The sequence below is a fragment of the Xenopus laevis genome, chromosome 2S, assembly GCF_017654675.1.
Source record: "Xenopus laevis strain J_2021 chromosome 2S, Xenopus_laevis_v10.1, whole genome shotgun sequence".
Lineage (NCBI taxonomy): Eukaryota > Metazoa > Chordata > Amphibia > Anura > Pipidae > Xenopus > Xenopus laevis.
Window position 1 is genome coordinate 127,215,598 of NC_054374.1, and position 22,011 is coordinate 127,237,608.

The window sequence follows — 22,011 nt, forward strand, 5'->3', positions numbered from 1 at the left end:
TTACACTGTAGGATCTCCTAAAATGCGTTCGGTACAGGGGCCCTGGTGCAGTTGCACCCCAGGTAGTTACGCCACTGCAAACAATATAGGTCTCTATAAACATATATTGCATAAAACAACTCATATGTAAAACCCTGCTTCATGTAAATTAACCATTTTCATAATAATATACTTTTTTTTAGCAGTATGTGCTATTGGGTAATCCTAAATAGAAAATTGCCATTTTAAAAAATAAGTGCTGCCACCCTGGGATCAGTGCACACAAACAAACCAAACATGTTAGGTCACATGAGCCAATTAACCAGTTGTGTCTTATGCTTCCACACTTCTTCCTGTTACAGTTAGAGCTGCAGTATTTCTGGTCAGGTGATCTCTGAGGCAGCACACAGACCATCACAAAATGGTGGTTCAAGGCAAGAGATGTATCTGTTGCTTAAGTATTCATTTTGAGGGTTTCGTTTTCCTTTAAGTTCGGTGCTGCAGTTAGGTCTGGTGCCTATAACAAGGGCTCAGCACTATCCTCATCCTAATTAGTAATTGACAGGATGATCTACTCTATATAATAAATAAAACTATTGTCAATGCCAGGGCTCCTGATCATTCACAGAATAAAGGCAGTTTAATGGGGGTTAAATCAGATCCGTAGTTCGGTTGAATCCAATTAAATGTCCAAATGCCAAACCCTTCTTGCTTTCAGGCTTGGACACATGCATCAACATTTTTCTGTGTGCTAAAATCATTGGCTTCAGTTGCACAATACAATTATGTTACATGAAAACAAAGGGCAACTAAATCTCAAAAATAAAATCAAAGCTTTGGGCCAATCCAAAACTGAAATCCTGAATTTAGTATATGGTCATGTTTTAAACATAATCATAGTGGATAATTTAAATTTGTACCTACACTAATTCCACCAAAATAATGAAAACATGCAATTGCATAATGAAAGAAAATGTAATTTTAGCAATATACAGGTAAAAGTAAAATAAAATATGGAAATCAATTGAAAAAAAAACAACTGAACTGGAAAAAAAAAAGTGTGGAAGGTGAATAACCCCCCTTTAAGTGGCTCCCGATGAATCTGACCATAGTGTGTGAGAATGTGACAGGCACCTCAGATTGAAAGATCCACTAGGGCAGAGTGTGTACTTCATAAATATCAGGAAAGAAATATATAAAAATCCCAAAATGACCCCGTGTGCCATCGCCTAAACTTCAGCTATACTTTCACTAGAACCATGCAGAGTGATCTTTATGGCTGGACTCACAAAGCTGAAAAGCAAGGCTACAATCAAATGATCTTTATTTGCATTAGACAGATGTTGCTGCAGGCAGACTCCTATTCTCTTTTAAACAGTTACTGAAACAGCCACTTTGTTTCAGTCTCATTAAATCCACTTGCACTTTGCATAGACATCCTTTAACCACATGTATTTTAAAATAGAATTACACTTTGCACTGTCCAGTCCACTTTTGTTGTTAAATATTTAACATATGCACATACAGACCCATATATTAAGTATATATACATATTTACTTATACACACTCCCTTTTTAATCCTCCTTTGTTTGGAAAAACATAATGCAGAGAATGGCACTGGGTAGGAAGCAAGCAGTCATTTCACCATGCCACACACAACAATAATTGAACGCAGTGAACATACGTTTCTCACTAGTACTTTTAGATGAATTGCTGGCTTAAAGGCAAGTATTAAAGACACAAGTTCTAGGGGATTTCATATTCCATACAGATAACAGATCCTGCAGGACCAGACTATTCAACATTCAGACTTTTTCCTCACTTTCTCATCAGATTATGATATATGCCCAATCTACTATGGATATTGGTCGGGATCATTGGGGCTCCTTACACAGAAGAAAAACATTTTTTGTACAATTGTATTGGTATGTACAGTATATGGCCAGCCTTAATACTGACACAAGACATTAAATCTCTATCATAACATTGTCTTTGCATGCTATACATAATTTTGCCATAAAAGTATTTGCCAGATGCTTTTACTGATTTCCCCAAAGTGTTTTTTCCACATTGGAGGCATGTCTGTGTACCGTACACACATCTGCCACGTGCTGCAATTATAATTCAGTCTGAAATGCATGTGTTTTCTGACATCACAAACATGTAGCCTAATGATTGATTTGATACGAAGAGGAACAAAAATATATACTTTATAGGATGCCTTTTCTTTTCACCCCAGTTTCTAAAGCAATTATTATTGGTCTGGACAAAGACCACTCATCGTGCCATATTGTCTGTAATACAAACTGCTAGAAGGTTGCGGACTGAAATATATCTCCATATGCAAATAGTAAAAGTGGCTATAATTAAAATCTCTCTTTTATTAATTTAATTGTAAATAACATCTTTTTTTTTATTCATTCTCTAGTAAACATTTTTTTTTTTTTTTTTTTATAAATTCCCATAGTGAATATACTACAAGACACAGTGAAATGCTCATCCAGCTACTGTCTGACAATGGCAATAACTTTAATATCCGGTGGCCCAAACGTTTTCCATTCCTGCTTTAATGGTGAAACAAGGCCTAACTGGAATTATAAAGAAGATAGAGGGATAAACAATTGCGGATATTGAGTTGCTAAGAAGTCCTGTGGGCTTGGGGATCCTGAGGAAGACTATCTGGATTTGAATGATGAAGTCTAGCACACAGGCCCCCATGTATAGCCAACATTGCAGAGAAACATGGCTGTTCCATTATCAGTGGGGTCTTCAAGTCTTATTAATAATGACAATTGATATATTCATCAATATAATTATTTCATTATTAATTAGGGGTTTTACTTGATATTCAAAATGTCATACTGACATATAAGCAAAACCAACAATTTCATGTAATACAGAGCCAGAAGTCTATACAAAAGAAAATGTTATCTTGCAGAGTGAAACCCTACAGCTAAGAATACAACACTGGTTATTTGCACATAAGTAACCCCAAGTCTCAGAAGGATACACCTCCAACGTAAATATACAACTAGAACTCATCCCCTTAGGCTATGGTTAGACTAGGCTCTGCAGGCAGAGAATCTGGTCCTCTGCTGCTGTCCTGTCCAAAGTTTTCGCTTGGGACCAGGCAAAAGTGGCAGATATCTGCTCTGAAATGTGAACTCTTGCATTTTTTTTTGCCAAAATCCACCAGTACTGGAGCAAAGACAATGCTTCTGGGAGTAGGCAGAGCACCAACAGGGAGAGAGAGTGTGTGTGTGAGTGAGTGTGTGTGTGTGTGTGTGTGGTGTGTGTAGATCACAGAAAACAAGTGTTCCAAATCATTGGACTTACTTGGATCATGGAAATCACGTTCCAAAACAGAAAGGTAATTTTCAATTACAACGTCTACCACGCAATAGCAATGTTTTTTCACGCCTTGGTGCCATTTCCCTAAATCTTTTCTGATTGGACTAATGCTTTAAGTTTAAGGTTGTTGAAGCATTTCTCTCTTAGGCTAGATGCAAGTTAGAGGAACCCAAGAAACTTTGTCAAAACAATTTTTAATTCTTGTCCCTTATTTATGTAGACTTGTTGGTAGAAGAAACAAAATCCTATGATTAAACAGCAGTACAAAGAGGCCATTTGCAGGGCTCATGACACGGGTATCATCAACAAAGCTCTCTGGCTGGATGAAAAACTACACAGGAACACACAAAGCATTCAAAAGCCACCAAAACTTGAATATTTTCAATGGTATGTGCGGTTTCTGATTGCAAAGGTGTATGAAATATGCTTCAAAATTGTAGTAGTTTAAGCAGCCAATGTTAAGTAATGTAACCTTCTACTTGCTCTTTCAATGCAGAAGAAAACAAAACCAGAATTCACATATAGGCCAATAAGGCACATAAAGTGGATGACTGCTTGTAAGCCTTCCTTGATTTCTATTATTAAGAGGAATTGCCACTTCATGGAAAGTTACATGAGCATATATCTGCTCTGCAGACTATAAGCCTCCCTTGTAGACAGTCATACAAGCTAATGATAACAGCCAACTGGTTATAATCATTTAACAGCAGGCAGGTGAATGCTGGTCTATCAAAGCTACTCGCCAGACTAGCAGTGACAACATTCATCCATGAAATACTGAGCAAAGGAAAAATAGAAACTCTACAAGTTCCTCAGAGCATCAAAGGAGGCAACAATATTTTTTTTTGATTAACAATTCCCAGCTATATTTTCCATTTAACAATACTTTCAAATCTTTAAAAACATTTTATAAAAACTGTGGCGCAACTGGGCAACATTTAGTAAGCATCTTAAAAAAGGGAGAGAGTAAGTTGTTCGGATGTAGTCAAACAGGGTGTACAAATGACTAGCAAACGGATTTGCTTCAAAAATTGTCTAACAATGTTAGACAGGGCCAGGACAGAAGACTTTCTTTAGAAAATCACTATAGGGTTCCCCTAAAGGATTTGTGTGTGTCAGCCGAGATACGCGTGCCTCTCAGAGTTTGAGAGCTTTCCGTGTCTCTTATTTAGAAGAGCCAATAACCGGGGATGGCTACCTAATAAATCAGTTGCAGCTAGCTCCCCTGGCTAACACCAGATGTTAGGGCCATTAACTCAGTAGTTTTGGCCACACTGAGCAACATTGATTAACCACAAATAAGAAGAATTCCATTAGAAAAAAAAAAACTTTCTTACTTCATAATTGAGATGAAAGTTTGACACCGACAATGAAAACAAACAAAAAAGCATAACAATGTTAGACAACATTTTAAATACAATGTACTAGAAACTCGCAAAGCTTGTTATCAATACATTTTTAACAATTTTCATATACTTTCTTATAGAAAATTTTTAAAACTATGACCCGTTTGATAGAAGTAGACAGAACAGCAACATAAACAAAATATAACATAAGAAGTGAGTGATTCAAATCCTAGAAAGTGATATCAATTTTTTTTTTAGATGTGCAATAAAATTATGCAAATACAATGGTAAGACTTTGTTTAGGAAGGAACAAAACCACAATTTATAGTTGGTATAAAAAAGAAAAATGGAAGAGCAAAGATAAAGAAAAATAGTGTGCTGGTTAGGATAGTTCAGATATCGGAAATCAATTCACCTTTCTAGACATTAAAATCATAGGCTCAAAACTTATATCACTTTGGCAGTGGCGGAAGAGGGGGAGGAGGCTCAACAGGAAGTGGGGGAGGCCTGAAATTATCAGTGTTACCGGGCCGTGTCCTGCGAAAATCCCCAAACTGATTTAAATACTGCGGGGGCTGCATGGGCTGTACTCCCTGTGCACTAAGTAGTGAATGTAACATGTTCACTGTGTCCTGATAATCAATGACTTTAGTGACACTGTGACCATTGGTTCCAGAAGATTCTCTTTCTGTTTTGCTATGAGATCCTCTCACTCGGTTTAATGAGTGTGAAACAGCAGGTTCCTGTGAGGAAGGTTTGGAGGTCCTACTGACTTTGTGAGTAGGCTGTTCGTGCCCTGTGGCTTCCTCTGTGGCAGGACGTTTTCGGGAACTAGATGAAGATTTGTGCGTTGAAACTACTGGGGGAGGTAGAGAACGTTTGCTACTGTTACTTCCAGATGATTCTTGGTGGTGCGGACGATGTGACTGGTTATTTTGATGGTGATGTGAAGAACTACTTCTGTGCTTATCTCGACTCTTGCTGCTGTCCTCATTTGGCAACTTAATTCGTATCTTTCCCTCTTCTGATTTCTCCCGGCTAGTAACAGGAAGCCGAAGCTTGAGACTGGAAGATTTCTCAGAGCGTTTGTGACTTACTTCATGCAACGGAATCTTCAGTATAATAGGGGAGGCATGGGCCTCTTTATCACGTTCTTTCTGCTGCTGTATTAACAGATTCTGAGCAGCACAAGCATATTGTTCTTTAAGGTTGGCACCCAATTGCTCCAGCTGGCGTTTTTGTGCTGCCAATTCCTCAGCATGCTTTGCTCGGTACTCCTTCAGAGACATTTTAGCAAGGGGCACTGGTTTGGAACCAAGCAATTGTGACTGTTCTGTAGATGTAACGTGATCGCCAGGTCTATGCAAATCCTGCTGGCTCTGTAGCTGGCACCCCCACTGCCCTTCAGACATTTCCCCATCATTTTTTATAACTGAGAGTGGCTGAGATGATGAATCAGAAAGGGAAGCATTATCTACCATTCCACTATGAGAGAACATTTGAAGAAGAGTCTGTTCTGAAAAGCTACTATTATTATCAGACTCTTCTTCACATTCATCTTCTTCTTTAGGTTTCCTGGTAGCCTGACTAATCTGTAAAAACAAATGTGTTATTAAATATTTCCTGCTTTAAAACAATATCAACAGCTTCAAAAAAATAATTGGCATGTTCACAAAACTTTGTTGTGGCCCTTGCAGGTGATTTAACTCTGCCCCTTATGATACTGGAACACTTAACAGCATTTCTGGAAAGAAAAGCATCACGTATGGTTCGTTCCAGTGTTTCCCATTCAACTGAAATGGCACCTCAGAAGACCATTTCATGTGTGCATAATCCATAATCATAAAAAAACATTTAAAAAGGAGTGTAAACATCATTCCAGACATGGCGTAACCCACTGATAAAGGGATCAAATCAGACCGCAAATTAATTATGCCCTAAATGCCTCATAAGTAAGATGAATGGCATGTTAAAATAAATCAGGCATAAAACTGAAAACACTTTTCAGGGTCATGATAAAGTTCTGTATATCTCCTTTTGATTTATAGATATGGGATTGACGCTTTTATTCTCAGCTTGCAGAGTGCATGCTTTCTGTACATTGCCCAGTTTTATTGTGAATGTAGTCAACCCTTAAATACAGGTATGGGACCTGTTTTCCGAATAATGGATCTTTCTTTAATTTGGATCTTCGTACCTTAATTCTACAAAAAGATCATGTAAACATTAAATAAGCCCAATAGACTGGTTTGATTCCAATAATGATTCATTATATCTTAGTTGGTATCAAATGGAGTCTATGGAAGACGACATTTCCGTAATTTGGAGATTTCTGGATAACAGGTTGCCTGATAAGTGATCCCATACCTGTAGTACCCTTGGATTGGTCAAAGGATTTTATGGTATATTTGTTTTTTAAAGCCCCTTTTTGGTTTGAAATTAAAAAACATCTACTACGTACGTTGATATGTAACACATCTACTAATAAAAATTAACTCACTGGTAAAATGCAAACATAATAGTTACAGACAATACATATCTACTTAGGTAATGAACTGTCACTTACCCTCCAATTTCTGATTCGTTTCAGGCGATTAGGAGTTTTCTCTAAGATCTGAAGAAATTCATGGGTCAATTCTGCAATTAAAAAGCAGATAATGGCTATGAAACATGACAGTAGTAATATGACTGCAAAATCCTAATCTGCTGAACTATATTCAACAGTCAAATCAGTCACTCAAAATCATCATAACACCGATTTAGAAAGAGTATAACTACAGGGGACATCAGCAGGCATCACTGCATAAAATCAAGTGTAATTATAAAGCTTTGTATTGATTTATTTTTGTCAACTGCCGAGCCCAATTGTGACATTATGGTACAAAAAGCTGCTTGAAAAATTCTGTTTAAAAAATGTTGTTTGGTTTGCCATTTCTGCTTATTAAGCCATTTAGAATGCTTGTGATGCACTCAAACATATACCCAGCTTTGAAAGCTATTTATTTACAGTGTACTACTACTAATGTGTTCTACTACATATTACCTAACACACAAAGCTGCAATTGTCACTGGTGCCACTCCAGAAAGAAAGCATATGGATAGTCTAAAATCTTCTCTATAGAGCACATTAGTATTACCACACACTTAAGCCCACTTAAAAACTACAATATGGCACACAGGTGGATTCATACTCAGAGAATGAGGCATCTGGCTAGGAGTCTGGCACACACAATACCAGATTGGCTGTGTCAGCAAGTGAGTAATAGGTAACATTTGGAATCAGATGCTAAACACATCAGGTCACCAGGGCCAGCTGCATTAAGACGGTGTCAGGATTCAGAAATACAGTAAACTCCAGAAGAACAAATGTGCTGGCTTCTGTAGGAAAGAACCTTAGTCAGAGTTCCTGCTTAAGGAAAGGTCACTGTCCCTAGAGCAATCTGTGGATAGCCACTGGAGGAGTCAACAAAGATTTAACCAGGAAACTGGGTCCTCAGAATGACATACCAGGTCTAGCAGAGTGCAGGAAATTTTGATCAGATTTGGATCAGGTTTTATTTGATCTTGTCAAACAACAACACAAACCTTTGTAGGGTCCTACAAAATCTGATCCCAAAAGCTGTTAAATCGGATCAAATAAAGTCGGATGGTGGTTTTGTTCATGCATTTAAATCTGACATTCAATGTATTTCAATGACCAATGGATCAAAAAGCAGCATTCTCGGATCAAAACGCAGCATTCATATATGACAGGCGTGTCTCATCAGATGGCAAATATTCCACGTAGTTTACAAATCAGATTTTTATAATCAGGCCCATTAAATTTTGACACAACTTCATGTATTGCAGGATGTATTCTGTCAATCCAAAATCATCTTACAAAATCTCACGTGTAATTTAGCCCTAAGTCATTGTATTTTCCACAACCTAAGAACAATTTCTCCAGGAAATTCAGTCTTGAAAAAAGTGGGTATCTCTGTAATTTTGAACAAGGCTTTGCTTCCCCTTTAAGAATTGAATGTTCTAAAATGGTGCTGTTCAAATAAAGGCTGGAAGTCAGTTATGGTTCTCAAAAGGATATTCATGTGTCCAAAAATGCAATTGAGTTGTGGTGTGCAGTTCTGCTTTCAAAGTCCAAAATGTTAAGTATTGATTCAAAGTTAACTCAAAATGTTACATACAGTGGTCACCTCCCAGGAATCCCCACTCCAAAAGTGATCAATCATTTAGTAGAATAAATCAAAACAAAATTCAAGAGGTAGCTACTGTTAAATAAAGGAGCAGCCCAAGAACTATTAAAACTTCAAAAATCTTTATTAGAACATACAGAAGCTGAACGCGTTTTGTGCCTGAGTGGGCACTTACTCATAGGCTTCTGTATGTCCTAATAAAGATTTTTTAACTTTTAATAGTACTTGGGCTACTCTTTTACTTCACAATAGGTACCTCCTGCTTTTTGTTTTGATATATTCATGTGCCCCAGAATTAAATAAACATAAAGACAGAAAACTGTATTTGGTGCTACAGAGTGTTACGGATAATGGTTCACATCCAACAACCATGAAAGTAAGTTAGATGCTTACCATCCAGCAGCTTTAACGTGACTGTTACTTCGACATACTCCCACCATGGCTTCCCATCCGTCGATACAGGGATCTCCCAATTAGACCACTTACATGCCAAGTGAATGCAGACACAAGCCACCACAGGTGGGGTATATTGGAGGCTGAAAGTGGTCAAATGCAGGCTAACGGAAAACAGAATATATTTCAGAAGCTGTAGCTGAATGTTTATCTATGATATATACTTCCCAATACCTGATTATACGCATTTAAGGACGCCGCACTATGTACCCACATTCTGAGAAGTAACTTTACTAACCTGTTTGTTGCCATAAAATACGATGTCTGAGCCAAGTCCTTGCTTGCTGTAGAAACACAAGACTCTGAATAGGTTATTAGAATTCATTATAATTCATGCAATAATGCGTTTTCACCATGTGTACTGATTGAAAACGAGATAAATAACTGAACAGGAAATAAGTAAAAACAAATATGAATGTGTTGAATATTATTATTACATGATCAAAACTATCAATTTTGGGAAAGCATTGCGACTCAGTAGTTTGTAGTAGAAAGACATGGCTATCCATTTTGGATTCACCTAAATGTATACTTTCCAAAAACATATGGTTTTGGGGGTCAACTTATTTCTTTGTGTTTTACCCACAAAAAATGCAGTAAATGTGTTAATTTTTTAGTAGCTGAAGTGACCTCTGGGACAAATTGTATGCACTAACTTCATTTTGGGGTCTCTAAGCAACAGATACTTTGGTAATTCCATGCACAACTGGCATTGAACTGTTCAGTGGACCCCTGGCATTCATATTTAGAATGTATCTGCTTGTTACCTTATGCTATGTGGGAGATAACATGCTAAAAAGTGAAAGCTTTGAGAGGATTTTTCAATATTTCATCAAAACTGTCAATTTTGGGAAAGCATTGCAACTCAGTAGTTTGTAGTAAAAACTGAATGTGTACTTTACAAAAATATATGGTTCTGGGGGGGGGGGTTAACTTATTTCTTTGTGTGCCCCCCCCCCCAAATGCAGTAAATGTGTTGTTTTTCAGTACACAATAGACAAATATTCCGGCATATTTAGAAACTTCAGGTTCTCCTGAAAAAAACTATGTATAATTTTCCTAGGTAAACTAAAAATCCCCCTCAGGAAATGCCCCTGAATTGAAAGTGCACAAAATGTTAAAAAAACACCTGTCACTAAGTGCAAATGAAAAGGGGAATTCTGCTGGAAATTAGAGGGTTAAACCAGCTTGGTTAAAATGCAAATTGAAGAGCTGCTAAATAAAAAGCTAAATAATTAAAAAAAACTTCAATAATAAAAAATGAAAAATTGCAAATTGTCTCAGAATATCACTCTCTACGTCATACTAAACGTTATCTCAAAGGTGAACAATAAGTGTTAGTGATGAAGCAAGATTAACAAAAACCAGTTATATCTTACAAGAGTAAGTATTGTATAGATTCTCATAAGCTTGTTTACACAATCATACATAATAACTAGGCCTGAAAAAGTAGAAGCTAAATAAATGCCTTACCTCTGACAAGCTGTGCACACTTTACAACATGTGTGTGTGGATGATCAATCGTAATTTCAAAGCCTGAAAGAAAAATACATTGTTATAACCCATCCATTCTTATGTATTCCAAAAAAAGAAAAAACAATTGTAAAAAGAAAATTTTTTCTTGAAAAATAAAAACCATTTACCTTATCCCTTTAATTTATCCTGCCTAAAATGAAAAAAACAAAATCTACTTACAGCACACAAGTCTGAATGTGTCTGCCAATCAAGACCTTTTTTTTTTTTTTTTTTTTTTTTTTACATTTAATGGGATTCAGCTATTTTGTTTCTGTTTGGAGATTATTTTAATAAAACACATTTGCCATGCAGCCTTAGACATCTGTATTTTTATAAATGTTCTTTAACCCAAAAACAAAACCACACATTGTTGAGTTCTGAGTTAAGATGGGCATTGTTAGGAATCAAAGAACAACACATGGCAGAACACACATATACATAATCATATTCCAACAGCGCACAGCGTTATTTTGCAGACTCTTCCTTCAGGTCAGTCATGTTCCACAGCTGTAAATCTTTTTTTAAAAAAAGCTGTACAGTCTTTCCCTTTGCAGCTGATGTGGAAGACTTACCCAGGGTCTGCAGTATAATACTCTCAAGAATGACCAAGTCTTGGGCTTGTTGCTGGTATGCCTGTTGTTGAGAGGACAGGCAAATTACTTACTGTGATGTACAATGTCCTAAGAAACCAATGTATAATATTGCCTTTTTAGCAATGAATTGGTGACTGCATGCCTGCTTTCTTGTAGGATATGCACCACTTCATTTAATATTAAATATATGCAGAAGCAGAACATATTCACAATATAATTAAAAATTCTTTACCAGAGGAATAAGAAAAAAATACTAAAAAGTTAATTTACCCATTGATAATTCCATGGAAACAAACTCTAGATTTTACATATTATAATTCAAAAATGTGCAGGCATACAGATAGCTAAAGCCAGTAATGCAAACAGTAAGAAAAAGAAAGAAATTTTGCTCAGTCCAGTAAGTCCAAAACAAATGCTATACAGCAGTCAAAGAGTTACCGCTAAAGTGCAATAAGGCTTTACCATTAAAATAATTTAAATTCAAGCAGTTATCCCAGAAACGGACAATTCATAAAGCTCACCCGGTAGATACAGTGACCCGGGTGTGTGTATACCCCGGGTCCCGCTCTTGGGTCAGCAACTTCTTCTGACAATTGTGAGAGTACCAAGCGGGGGTGATCACACTCACCCAATGAAGAGATTGGCCCGGGTGCATCGCCCCGAGCCCGTAGCTTCAGGTAAATTGCAAACGAAGAAAAGTTGGCGAGGACTCCACGTCCACTCAGAAGTTTAAATGAAGAATTTTATTTTAACAGGTTAAAAACAAACATTGTTCTAAGGAAGGACAATGTTTGTTTTTAACCTGTTAAAATAAAATTCTTCGTTTTAAACTTCTGAGTGGACGTGGAGCACTTGCGACTTCTCTAGTAATAACAGAACATGCAGCTACTGGATTTTTGCTGGTGCGCTATATCCAGTTTACTGTTATGCAAATGTATTTACTTAGCCATTAATTACAAACTGTAAATTTCCCCTTAGGTTAGTTTAAGGAATGGTCACAAAGCATGCAATAAAATAGAAGTCAACACTACATATATCAAAGCTCTTGCCCCTCCATATATTATGAATATGTTAAGAATACATGGAACAACTTTCTTAAAAAATTTAAAACCAGAGGAAATTCACCAATAAAACCATGAACATCAGATTTTTTTAATGCAAACTTTTTAAATAGTGAGACAAATTGTATATAATCCCATTCAGCACAACAAGGGTTATTGTTTTGTAACTTTGCCTTGAGTGCGCAGAATGTACAGTTTAAGGTTTGCTGGATTCCAAATCTCTATAAATCTTTTCAAACAGGTTAGTGATTCAGCTAAACTATCAAAACCAAAATGCAGTCATCTTTTTATTCAGCTATGAGAAAGGAATATTGTTGGACCCCATGTGAGTTGGCAAATTATGTTAAAAGAAACCAGAATTCAGATTTGATGTGCCTCTATACCATTTGAGAATTGTTGGTTGGGAGTTATTGCCAATTAAGCTATTCTGATCAGTTTGGACGAAATGATTCCCCCACAGTAGAGTTTCCTAAATTATTCCATTATCATACATACAATACTATCTGGAGTGTTAGAGATATAATTATATAATTTAAGGTGATGTCACCCCCTTAAGTTTTCAGACATAAAACTATTCTGTAGGGAGAAAAACCTCAAAGAAAATTCACTCTGTCCTGTACTATATGTAAAATATAGACATTAAATATAAATTAAAATAGCCCTCCAACTGTCTGCTAAGGCTATTATTTTATTAAAGCAACTTACCTCACTTCGGATATCAGGGGCAGGTTCTTGTGGATTCAGGCATGCATGTGCCACCCTGATTACATGCTCCAACTTCCGTGGCTGCTCTTCCACCTTTGCTGCCAAGAAGAGAGCAGCTGGTGCTACAGACTACAAAAGACAAAAAAAGTTATATGTACACTCATACACTCAAATTTTAGACTCTATTTTCTTTTCACCAAGAGCTGATAAAATTATAGCAGGGTGCATAGAACAGTATCCCCAAATGTTTCCTGAGTTAGTGAGCAGTGTCAAGAATACAGAGTCACAATCACAATCAAATATATTTCTTCTCTAATATGTATGTGTATGTATATATATATATATATATATATATATATATATATATAGATAACATTATTATAGTCAAGGTATAACCCTTTTCCATATTGGTCAGGATATCCTTGTGATACAGATTCAATTCACTTACGTTACGGTGAAATCGAGTGAAAGACTGAACCATATAGAAACGATGCATGTATACAATAGCTGTATTGATGGTCAGCTGTGATCTGTATGACCGAGGCTAAGGAAAATAAGATTTCTATATACAAGTATACCTGTGTGGGGAGCAATAAAGCACAACATGCCCTGAGATACATTAAGCACAGAGGTAAAAATTTATTGCAGAACATTTTCTAACATAAATGCATGAACATGACATTGCTTGCATTCTAATTATCTTGATGATTTGCTACTGCAGCATGGTAGCTTTCAATTACAGCTTTTTTTCTTTTGAAACGTTATCTTTTACTAGATTGTAAATTATCTTCACTATACTGTGTATTTGCCCCCTGCAACCATAATCCCACTGGGACATGATAGTATACATGACATACATGATAGTATACATGTTTAGGACTTTACACCAAATGATCTTTAACATGAGGCCACTGGGCTGGTGTACTAACACAGTTAGCATTCTTGTACAATTAGCACTTATGTTATGTACATCAGTCCCAGGCTAACAAATCTGATGAAAACTTGACTATAAAGCATGTTTTGAATCATAATAAAACTGGATGCTGCAAAGAAGACAGCAAAACACAATTCTTTTATCTTTAGCATTTACTTCTTTATTTTCATATTTTTAATTTGTAACTCCCAAAAACCCCAGTCTCTGGCTGTCTGAGAATGTTTTGAAGTTTAAAAAGTTCTAGATGTGAACAATGAATTTTACAGTAATACATAATGTGGTTAAATGCTTCACATCTCTGTAATACATTACAGCAGAGTGGAGGACATAGCAATATGTTATATGGTTAAATGTTCCATATATCTGTGTTGACACAAAACCATGTAATCTCTTCAAGACCACGCAACACACCAAAAATAAGTTTTATTGAATTAAATACACAATACGCATTGCAGACCCCAGTTTTATTTGGAAGAGATTGTTCGAGGGTGCCTTGTAATCTTAAAGGACACTTTGTTTTTGATGACAAAGCACAATCCGCACAAAGGTGACAATATTTACTTCTACGGGTGTTGCAAAAGTAATTAACTGGCAAATAGTTTTGAACAGTCTACTGCACAATAGAAAATTAAAACAGAGACCTGATTGGTTGCCTTTGTGCAATTTAGTACATACCCCAGGAGTGCCCATACTTTACTAATGCGAGGTCTACTTTTAGTGATGATATCCCATTACGATCTACATCCATAAAAGCATTGTTAGCATTCTGTTCCATGGAAAATATTATTTAAATGTGGACGTGTGAGAAAATGTACATTGCTATATTTAACAAATAACTATTTCTTATGTAACCTTAACATAATAAATATCTGAATGAAAAGCATGAAACAGGAGGGTGATCTAGACGAGTGGTTTGTTGACAGGGTCTTGAGATCTACTGATCACCGGCTAAAGGTGGCCATAGACTCAAAGACCCGCTCGTTTGGCGACATCGCCAAACAAGTGGATCTTTCCCCGATATGCCACTAATGGCATGGCTATATCGGGGGTCATTGGAACGTTCGGCCGCATGGCCGAACGATCGAATTACGATGCGCCAATGGGCTCCAACGGGTTGGTCGGTTAAAAATCAAACCTTCCCGATCGATATCGTGGCCAGATATCGATCGGGAAGACGGTCGGAAGCCCCCATACACGGGCAGATAAGCTGTCAAATCGGTCCAAACGACCAATATCGGCAGCTTTATCTGCCCGTGTATGGCCACCTTAAAGGTCTACTGGTAGATCCAGATCTATCTTTTGGGCATACCCTATTAAACAAGCCCTCACTTTGAAAGGCTTTATTTTTTTGTTAAGAGAAATAGATCAGGAGAACATGTGCAGTTTTGTATTAATGATATTAGATTTAATTTACAATGCAAATGCTGAATTACTTTTTTTGCTTGCATGAAGGAACACGGTTGCTGGTAATGTTGACACTTTGTGTGTCTCTGTAATACAAAACTACGCGGAATCCCCTGTGTAACATCGCATATATTATTCACAGTGACATTTCTTTAACATTGTTTCAATACTCGACAAGGCCAAACTTTGAACCAGAGGGAATACATGTAAAATGAACCACGCTGCTTCCTTTAATTACCCACAAGGACCAGGGTATGACGTCAGCAATATGCATTAATAACACTTAAGGATTATTTAAAGGGATTTGATTCTAATCAGTGATCCAGTAGATCCTTCCGAATGGGCTTCTATTATATCCAGAACCACACTGGCTGCCGGAGTGAACCTGCTTTATATAAACAGAATTCAAGATTGATATGCAAAACAACAATGGGACCTTGAATTGATCCTGTAGTTGCTAATTGGTGTGCTGTGCCCAGACTAAACTATCCGTGTCCAGCCTACTGAGGAGGAACACAAGTAATAGCTGCGCAACACGCACAACTCACACAAACATGACGAAAGCATACATTTCGCACTATTAAGGATTTTACACACATTCTATTGTAAGGCTCTTAGCCCAAATAGCACACACTGGGGCCTGGTTTATCCCCTAACACGAAGCCTATGTATATTCTACGCCTGCCTTCCGCCCAAGCCGACGCTGCGGGCAGGGGAAGGATACACGTTGAGCCGCTGGCCCATATCTTGCAGGAGGTTTGCCGCCTGCTGTCGATACGAGAGCTCCTTATCTGCGTCCAGTCCAGCTCGCCGGGACGGACTACGTTCTAGTTGCTCCCGAGTGAAATACCAGCGGCTCAATGGCGCCATGACTGTACGGGCGAGGAGGAGCACGCATGACAAACAAAATGACGCAACAGCACGTTTGCGTGGGGGCGCGTAGCTGGTGAGACGCATGCGTAGTAAGAGTAGAGTTCTAACATGTTTATTTGTTTTCCGGGCGTTGAGTCCAAGTGTCGACAGTCTGAAAATCCATTATGGTTTTTATTTTTAATGCATTTAATCAAGGATTATAATAAAAAAAACCTATGTTTTAGCTTGGTCCTGGTCTAATTTGTCTTTCATTTGATTATTCAGATTTGCGAGCCATGAAGAAACTCAACAGTATCCTCATAATCCCTCCAAACCGAAATAAACTCACATGATAATGTACAGTTTTGTATCTAGTACATGCTCTTAGTTCGAAAATCAGAACTTCATAAATATGCCACAGGTCTTCCACAGGGGAGATCCTGGCCCCTCCACTGCCTGAGGCAGCTTGGAGTTGCTGCCGCCCCCCTTCTCCCTGGCAGGCCAAGATTTGTGAAAACGCCACCTAAACCCGGGCTGGATTTTAGGGAGGCAGTATGCTGCCCAACCACACCCACATTGGTTCAAAAACACTGGGGATGCGCTGGAGACAATTATTTTTTAAATTTCCCATGTGTCAGTCCCCATTTCTCCTGTCCCCCTGGAGGGGACACGGGCGACGAACAGCAGTGGGCCTAGAGGTGCCCACTATGTAAATCCGGCCCTGCTCCCTGGTGCTCTCTCCTTTTTGGTCGAGGACGAGGGCGGAAGAGAGGGCCAGGAAGCTAGCATAGAGAGCATAATTGCGCTCTCTGTGCTAGAAGAGCCAAATTTCTGGTTTGAAAACCGGAAATTTGGCTCTAAAAGTACCAGGAGCAACTTTTTTGCCGCCCATGGTACCTAGAGGGGTGCTGCAGCCTGAGGCGAGTTACTCAACTTGCCTCATTGACCGAGTGCCCTGGTCTTCCAAATACCTGTATACCCAATATGCAATCATACCTCCCAACTGTCCCTTTTTCGGAGGGACAGACCCTCTTTTGACAGCTCAACCATCATTTGTACTGGAAAGTCCCTATTTTCTCTGCACTGAACAGCCAGAAAAAGAAACAACATTTTAAAATTAATTGGCTTTTAGCAGAGAGCACAGAACTAGTGGTGTGGGCCGAACAATAGCCGCAGGTCGGGCGGGTTCGGGTAGACCTCGCAGTGCTCCTCGCAGGTGGTGGGCTGACCTCTTCTCCTGCTCTCCCAGCCCGCCACCTTCAAATGCCGGCATCTGACTTCCGGGTTCCAGTTTTATAGTGTCGCGTCTGCTCGCCCCACCCCTTTTGTGATGCCATTGTGACGTCATCGGCGAGGGCGGGTCAGCGCGGATCTGTAAAAGGACCCCCGGAAGCGGGTGCGGGCAGGCGCGGGTATTAGCAGGGCAGGTTATGGTCGGGTGCGGGTCAGGGAAACCCTGACCCGCACATCACTACACAGAACAGCTGACAGGTTCAAATAAGATACTTTGTAACGATTTTGAGACACAAAAAAAAGTTTAGATAAGGAGAAATATTTTCAAACTTTTATAACCTGCCAAATTTTGTAAAATGAAAATGGTAATCAGGGGTTGTGGCCACAGAATGGGTCGTGTTCAAAAATTTTCGTTTTGTCCTTCTTTTTACTTCCAAAATGTTGGGAACTATGTGGCAAGAGTCCCATAATATAAAACATTACATACAAATTCCATGTCTGATTCTTCAGATCAGCTAGCAAAACATAGTGCCTGTGGTTAGGGTTGGCCATTAAAAATGATGCTTAACAAAAAAAACAAAGTAAACCATTAGAGCATATGTACAAGGTACAGTATACTAACCTGCACTGTTACGGCTCCCCTGGGCTGAATTCGAGACTACCCAAACAGACTCGAACTGATTCACTGGTTTGGCTCCTCTGCTCTCATTCTCTGACCCCCCTTCCTCACTTTCTTTTCCCTCTTTCCCCTCGCTACTACTTTTATTGTTTACTTTTTTCCTCCCCTCTTGGATCTCTGCGAAGCATTGATAGCAGATTGGCCAATACTTACCACATACTACAGCTTGAGCACGTGACGACAGCACTAATACTGACAATTATTCGCTTATATGCTCAATACATAGGTTTATTAGTGACTCAAAGATATGTCTTTAGCAGTGCCTACAAGTCTTGTTATTCCATTCTTCGTTAACGTAACTGAACCAATCGCTAATGTGTTACTTTTATGCTTGTAAGAGTTTTTCTTTTTTCTATGAAAATAAAATCTTCAAATAATAAAAAAAAAAAATGATGCTTAATCACAATGTTATTAATAGGGAAAGAAGATGAATATACAGTATTTTTTCCCAAAAGGTGATAACCATACCCAGTCCCTACACTACCACCTCGGGAAGTAACCCACAGTAATTCTTGGTGGAGCATAGGCTGCTCTTTATAACTAATATCTCACCCCCATTTTTTCTGGAGTTACCAGATTTTCCGCTCTGTCCCCTGGTCTCCCGTTATTCTTAGACATTACCACGATTTATGACAGTTTCTGATAATTTTCAACTATCTGCAAGCAAAATGAGATGAGATCAGATGTGCGCATGAGCAGACCATTTCAGTGTCGTCAGCATAGCAAAGTGTGCATGATAAAGTGGTTTCTGTGGCTTCAGTAGAGGTTTGTCCATGTGCTTGATGGCACTTCCACTGATGTCACAAACCCTGAGACATTTTCTTTCCCTCTGGTGCCTGGTTTTAAAAAGTTGACAGCTCTGTGTATATAACTAGTTCACAGGGTCCCTTTCCTCATATCACTGAGGGTCCTCCATTCCTAAAGTCAAAAAGCTTGTTTCTGGGGACTTATGCTCAAGGCCTTTCTCCCTCTCCCATCCACCCCCAGCACCAGAAGTCCAAAGAGTAATAGCCATTTGATCCCTCCTTTAAATATGGACCAGAACAACTCACAATACCCCTTGGCTCATGGGAACACATTCCATCCCAAGGGCCAGGAGTGATTCTGGGCTTTTGCCTCAGGCCCCCCTCCCTCTGCTCCATACCTAAAAGTCAGCGTTGGAGCGGGTCAAAGGGGGCAGCATCACCTGTGGAATAAGAGCAATAGCGCTCTCTGCACTAGCAGAGCCGAATTTCCAGGTTAAAACCCAGAAATTCGTCTCTTAAAGGAGACATTTTAATATTAATCTTCAGTTATATTACTCATTCTAACCTTACAATATGTAATGATGCAGGGGAAAAACTTTTGAATGCATTTTAACCACTAAAAATATCATTATATCAGAGTGGCAAATAGACCCTCTCTCTTCAAAGTTTAGGCTGAAATGAGGAGTGGGATTGTCTCCTTATTCTCCCACAGGAAGTGATCACAGCAGCATGGAAAGCCCCTCCCAAGTTTTCGTGCATGTGTGTCTCTTCCAAGCCTTCTTGTATCAGTCTTATGTTGATACTCCCCACACCTAACGATATACTGAATACTCTAAATACTAATGTGCAGAGACTGTTTATCATTAGTTGTAGGGAGTTAAATTTAAGCAAAAACTGCAGATTTTGTGCAGAATCATTATATCAGTATTTGCACGGAGTTGGAGAAGTACCACAGCCCATAATAAAAATGTAATGCCTTTAAATTTTCATGAACATATCTTTTTACATTTTAATAAAACTTCATTTTATTGATTGCAATATAAGCAGGGAGTGCAGGGGGCTGGATTTAAATAGCGCACCCCTAGACCCGCTGACGTTCATCGCCCCCCCATCCCCTCTTTAATGTGCACAGATTTTCATCATTGGGACCGGAGCAATGGGGACTACCACACTGAAATGTAAAAAAACTATTGTATCTCTTGCGCATCCCCAGTGATTCTGAACCAATGTGGGTGTAGTTGGGCAGAATGCCCCCCCAAAAAAACCTGCCGCCCTAGGCCCAGGCATTGGTGGCCTTTCCACAAATCCAGCCTGGGAGTGCACTGATGTACAATTACAGCTGGTGATGAAGATAGCTACTGAGGCTTGCAATAGGGAGGAGGTCAGGATGGTGTGCAGAGAGGAGACTGGCCTGCAGCCAGGAGGGGATCTGGGACAGGAGCAGGACTGTGGGCCGGGAAGTGATCGGGAATCTGGGCAGAGAGGGGACTGGGAATGCTGGCAGAGAGGAGATCCGGGACTGTGGCAAGAGAGGGGAGCAGGACTGCAGGCCGGGAAGTGATCGGGACTCTGGGCAGAGAGGGGACTGGGATTGCATAGGGTTGTTGCCTTTTCTTCAGGACTTTACTGGCTGATGAGTGATGACTAAAGGAATGTAACAAAGTAATACAAATATAATATACTGTTGCACTGCATTGGTACAACTGGTGTGTTTGCTTCATAAACACTTCTATAGTTTATATAAACAAGCTGCTGTGGAGGCAGCCATTCAAAGCTGAAAAGGGAGAAAAGGCACAGGATACACAGCAGATAATAAATACGCTCTGTAGTATACAATGGGATTCTTAAGAACGTATCTGTTATCTACTGTGTATCCTGTGTTTGAATGGCTGCCCTCATTGCTACACAACAGCTTGTGTATGTATATCTTCCTGTGGGCAGCACTCTGCTTTTAGAGTTTTGACTCGGGTGCAAGGTAAATTGGATTAGATAATGAAAAAATGTGAATTGTTGAAAGTGTATTAAAAAAATCACATGTACTGCTTCACAATTCACAAGATATCTCTGTGTTGATGGTCATTTCATTATATGTATATATATATATATATATATATATATATATATATATATATATATATATATATACACACACACATATACTATAATTGTGTTTCTGAAGCAAACACACCATTTTTGGCTAGCCCTCCCCAGTTAAAAAAAAAAATTATGTCTGACAAATAGTAGTGACTGTCTTAGGCTCCAGCTTAGGCTCCCTTTTGGCGGCTCCCATTCTCCTTTGGCTCCCATTGCCCAGCCCATAAATGGACATTTGCTGAACAGCCCAGTGGCCAATCCAGAGACTAGGTTTCAACTGGCAACCCTTCCCTAAATGTAAGATAGTCATGCAAACTATGCATTCCTATGCATGAAACTGCCATTTTGTCATGCTGCTTATAAGTTCTGGGGGTCTTATACATGACATTGCCATTTCGTCATCCTGCTTATGAGTTCTGGGGGATATTATACATGACCAGGGCCACCATCAGGGGGGGACAAGTGTCCCGGGCCCGGACATGAAGGGGGGCCCTACAGTGCTGCAGTTTTGAAAGATCCGGGCCCCCCTTGCGAGCAACGAAGCCTGCATCCATTTTCAAAGTCCCATTTTCGAACAGCCGAAATGTGGAAGTGCCGAAAAAGCCAAACAGCCGAAGGACCCGAAGCCACGAAAACAGCCAAAATCACGATAGGAGGTGAAGCTGAAGTCCTGAAGCCACGAGTTCAATTCTACCAATTTGTGTGTTTTTTATTTTAATCCCCTGGCTACCAATGTATTATTTTAATATTCTATAGGCCCCTGCCACCAATGTTTTCATAAAAAATATTTTTTGGGGCCCCAATTTTTTTTAACTTGTGAGGGGGGCTCTGGCGCCAATGTTTTTTTTTTTTTTAATATTCTATGGGGCCCTAAT

The 22,011-nt window shown here is 39.0% G+C and overlaps 1 protein-coding gene across 3 annotated transcripts; it reads right to left on the bottom strand.

Annotated features, from left to right (window-relative positions):
* Positions 1-1,286: 1,286 nt before the first annotated feature.
* Positions 1,287-16,444, bottom strand: ccnt1.S (cyclin T1 S homeolog). 3 transcript variants are annotated; one of them, XM_018249982.2, is made up of 9 exons: positions 16,257-16,440; positions 13,643-13,724; positions 13,195-13,323; positions 11,408-11,468; positions 10,794-10,856; positions 9,559-9,604; positions 9,261-9,424; positions 7,244-7,314; positions 1,287-6,269 (listed from the first exon to the last, which is right to left on the bottom strand). In XM_018249982.2, the coding sequence occupies exons 1-9, from the start codon at positions 16,400-16,402 to the stop codon at positions 5,130-5,132; spliced, it is 1,902 nt and encodes a 633-aa protein (XP_018105471.1). In that variant the 5' UTR covers positions 16,403-16,440; the 3' UTR covers positions 1,287-5,129. The 3 variants fall into 3 exon arrangements, 2 of the variants coding, with proteins under 2 accessions (XP_018105471.1, XP_018105470.1); XM_018249981.2 differs by having other exon boundaries at positions 9,559-9,622; XR_001934696.2 differs by lacking the exon at positions 9,261-9,424 and having other exon boundaries at positions 6,128-6,269; positions 16,257-16,444.
* Between the last annotated feature and the right edge of the window lie 5,567 nt (positions 16,445-22,011).

What these genes read in the sequence shown, in the direction of transcription:
- ccnt1.S (XM_018249981.2), bottom strand. Translation starts at nt 16,402, where the DNA reads ATGGCGCCATTGAGCCGCTGGTATTTCACTCGGGAGCAACTAGAACGT. An exon ending in TATTATACTGCAGACCCTGG is followed by an intron (nt 10,857 to 11,407) that starts GTAAGTCTTCCA and finishes TTTTTCTTTCAG; the next exon opens with GCTTTGAAATTACGATTGAT. An exon ending in TATTTTATGGCAACAAACAG is followed by an intron (nt 9,425 to 9,558) that starts GTTAGTAAAGTT and finishes GTTTTCCGTTAG; the next exon opens with CCTGCATTTGACCACTTTCA.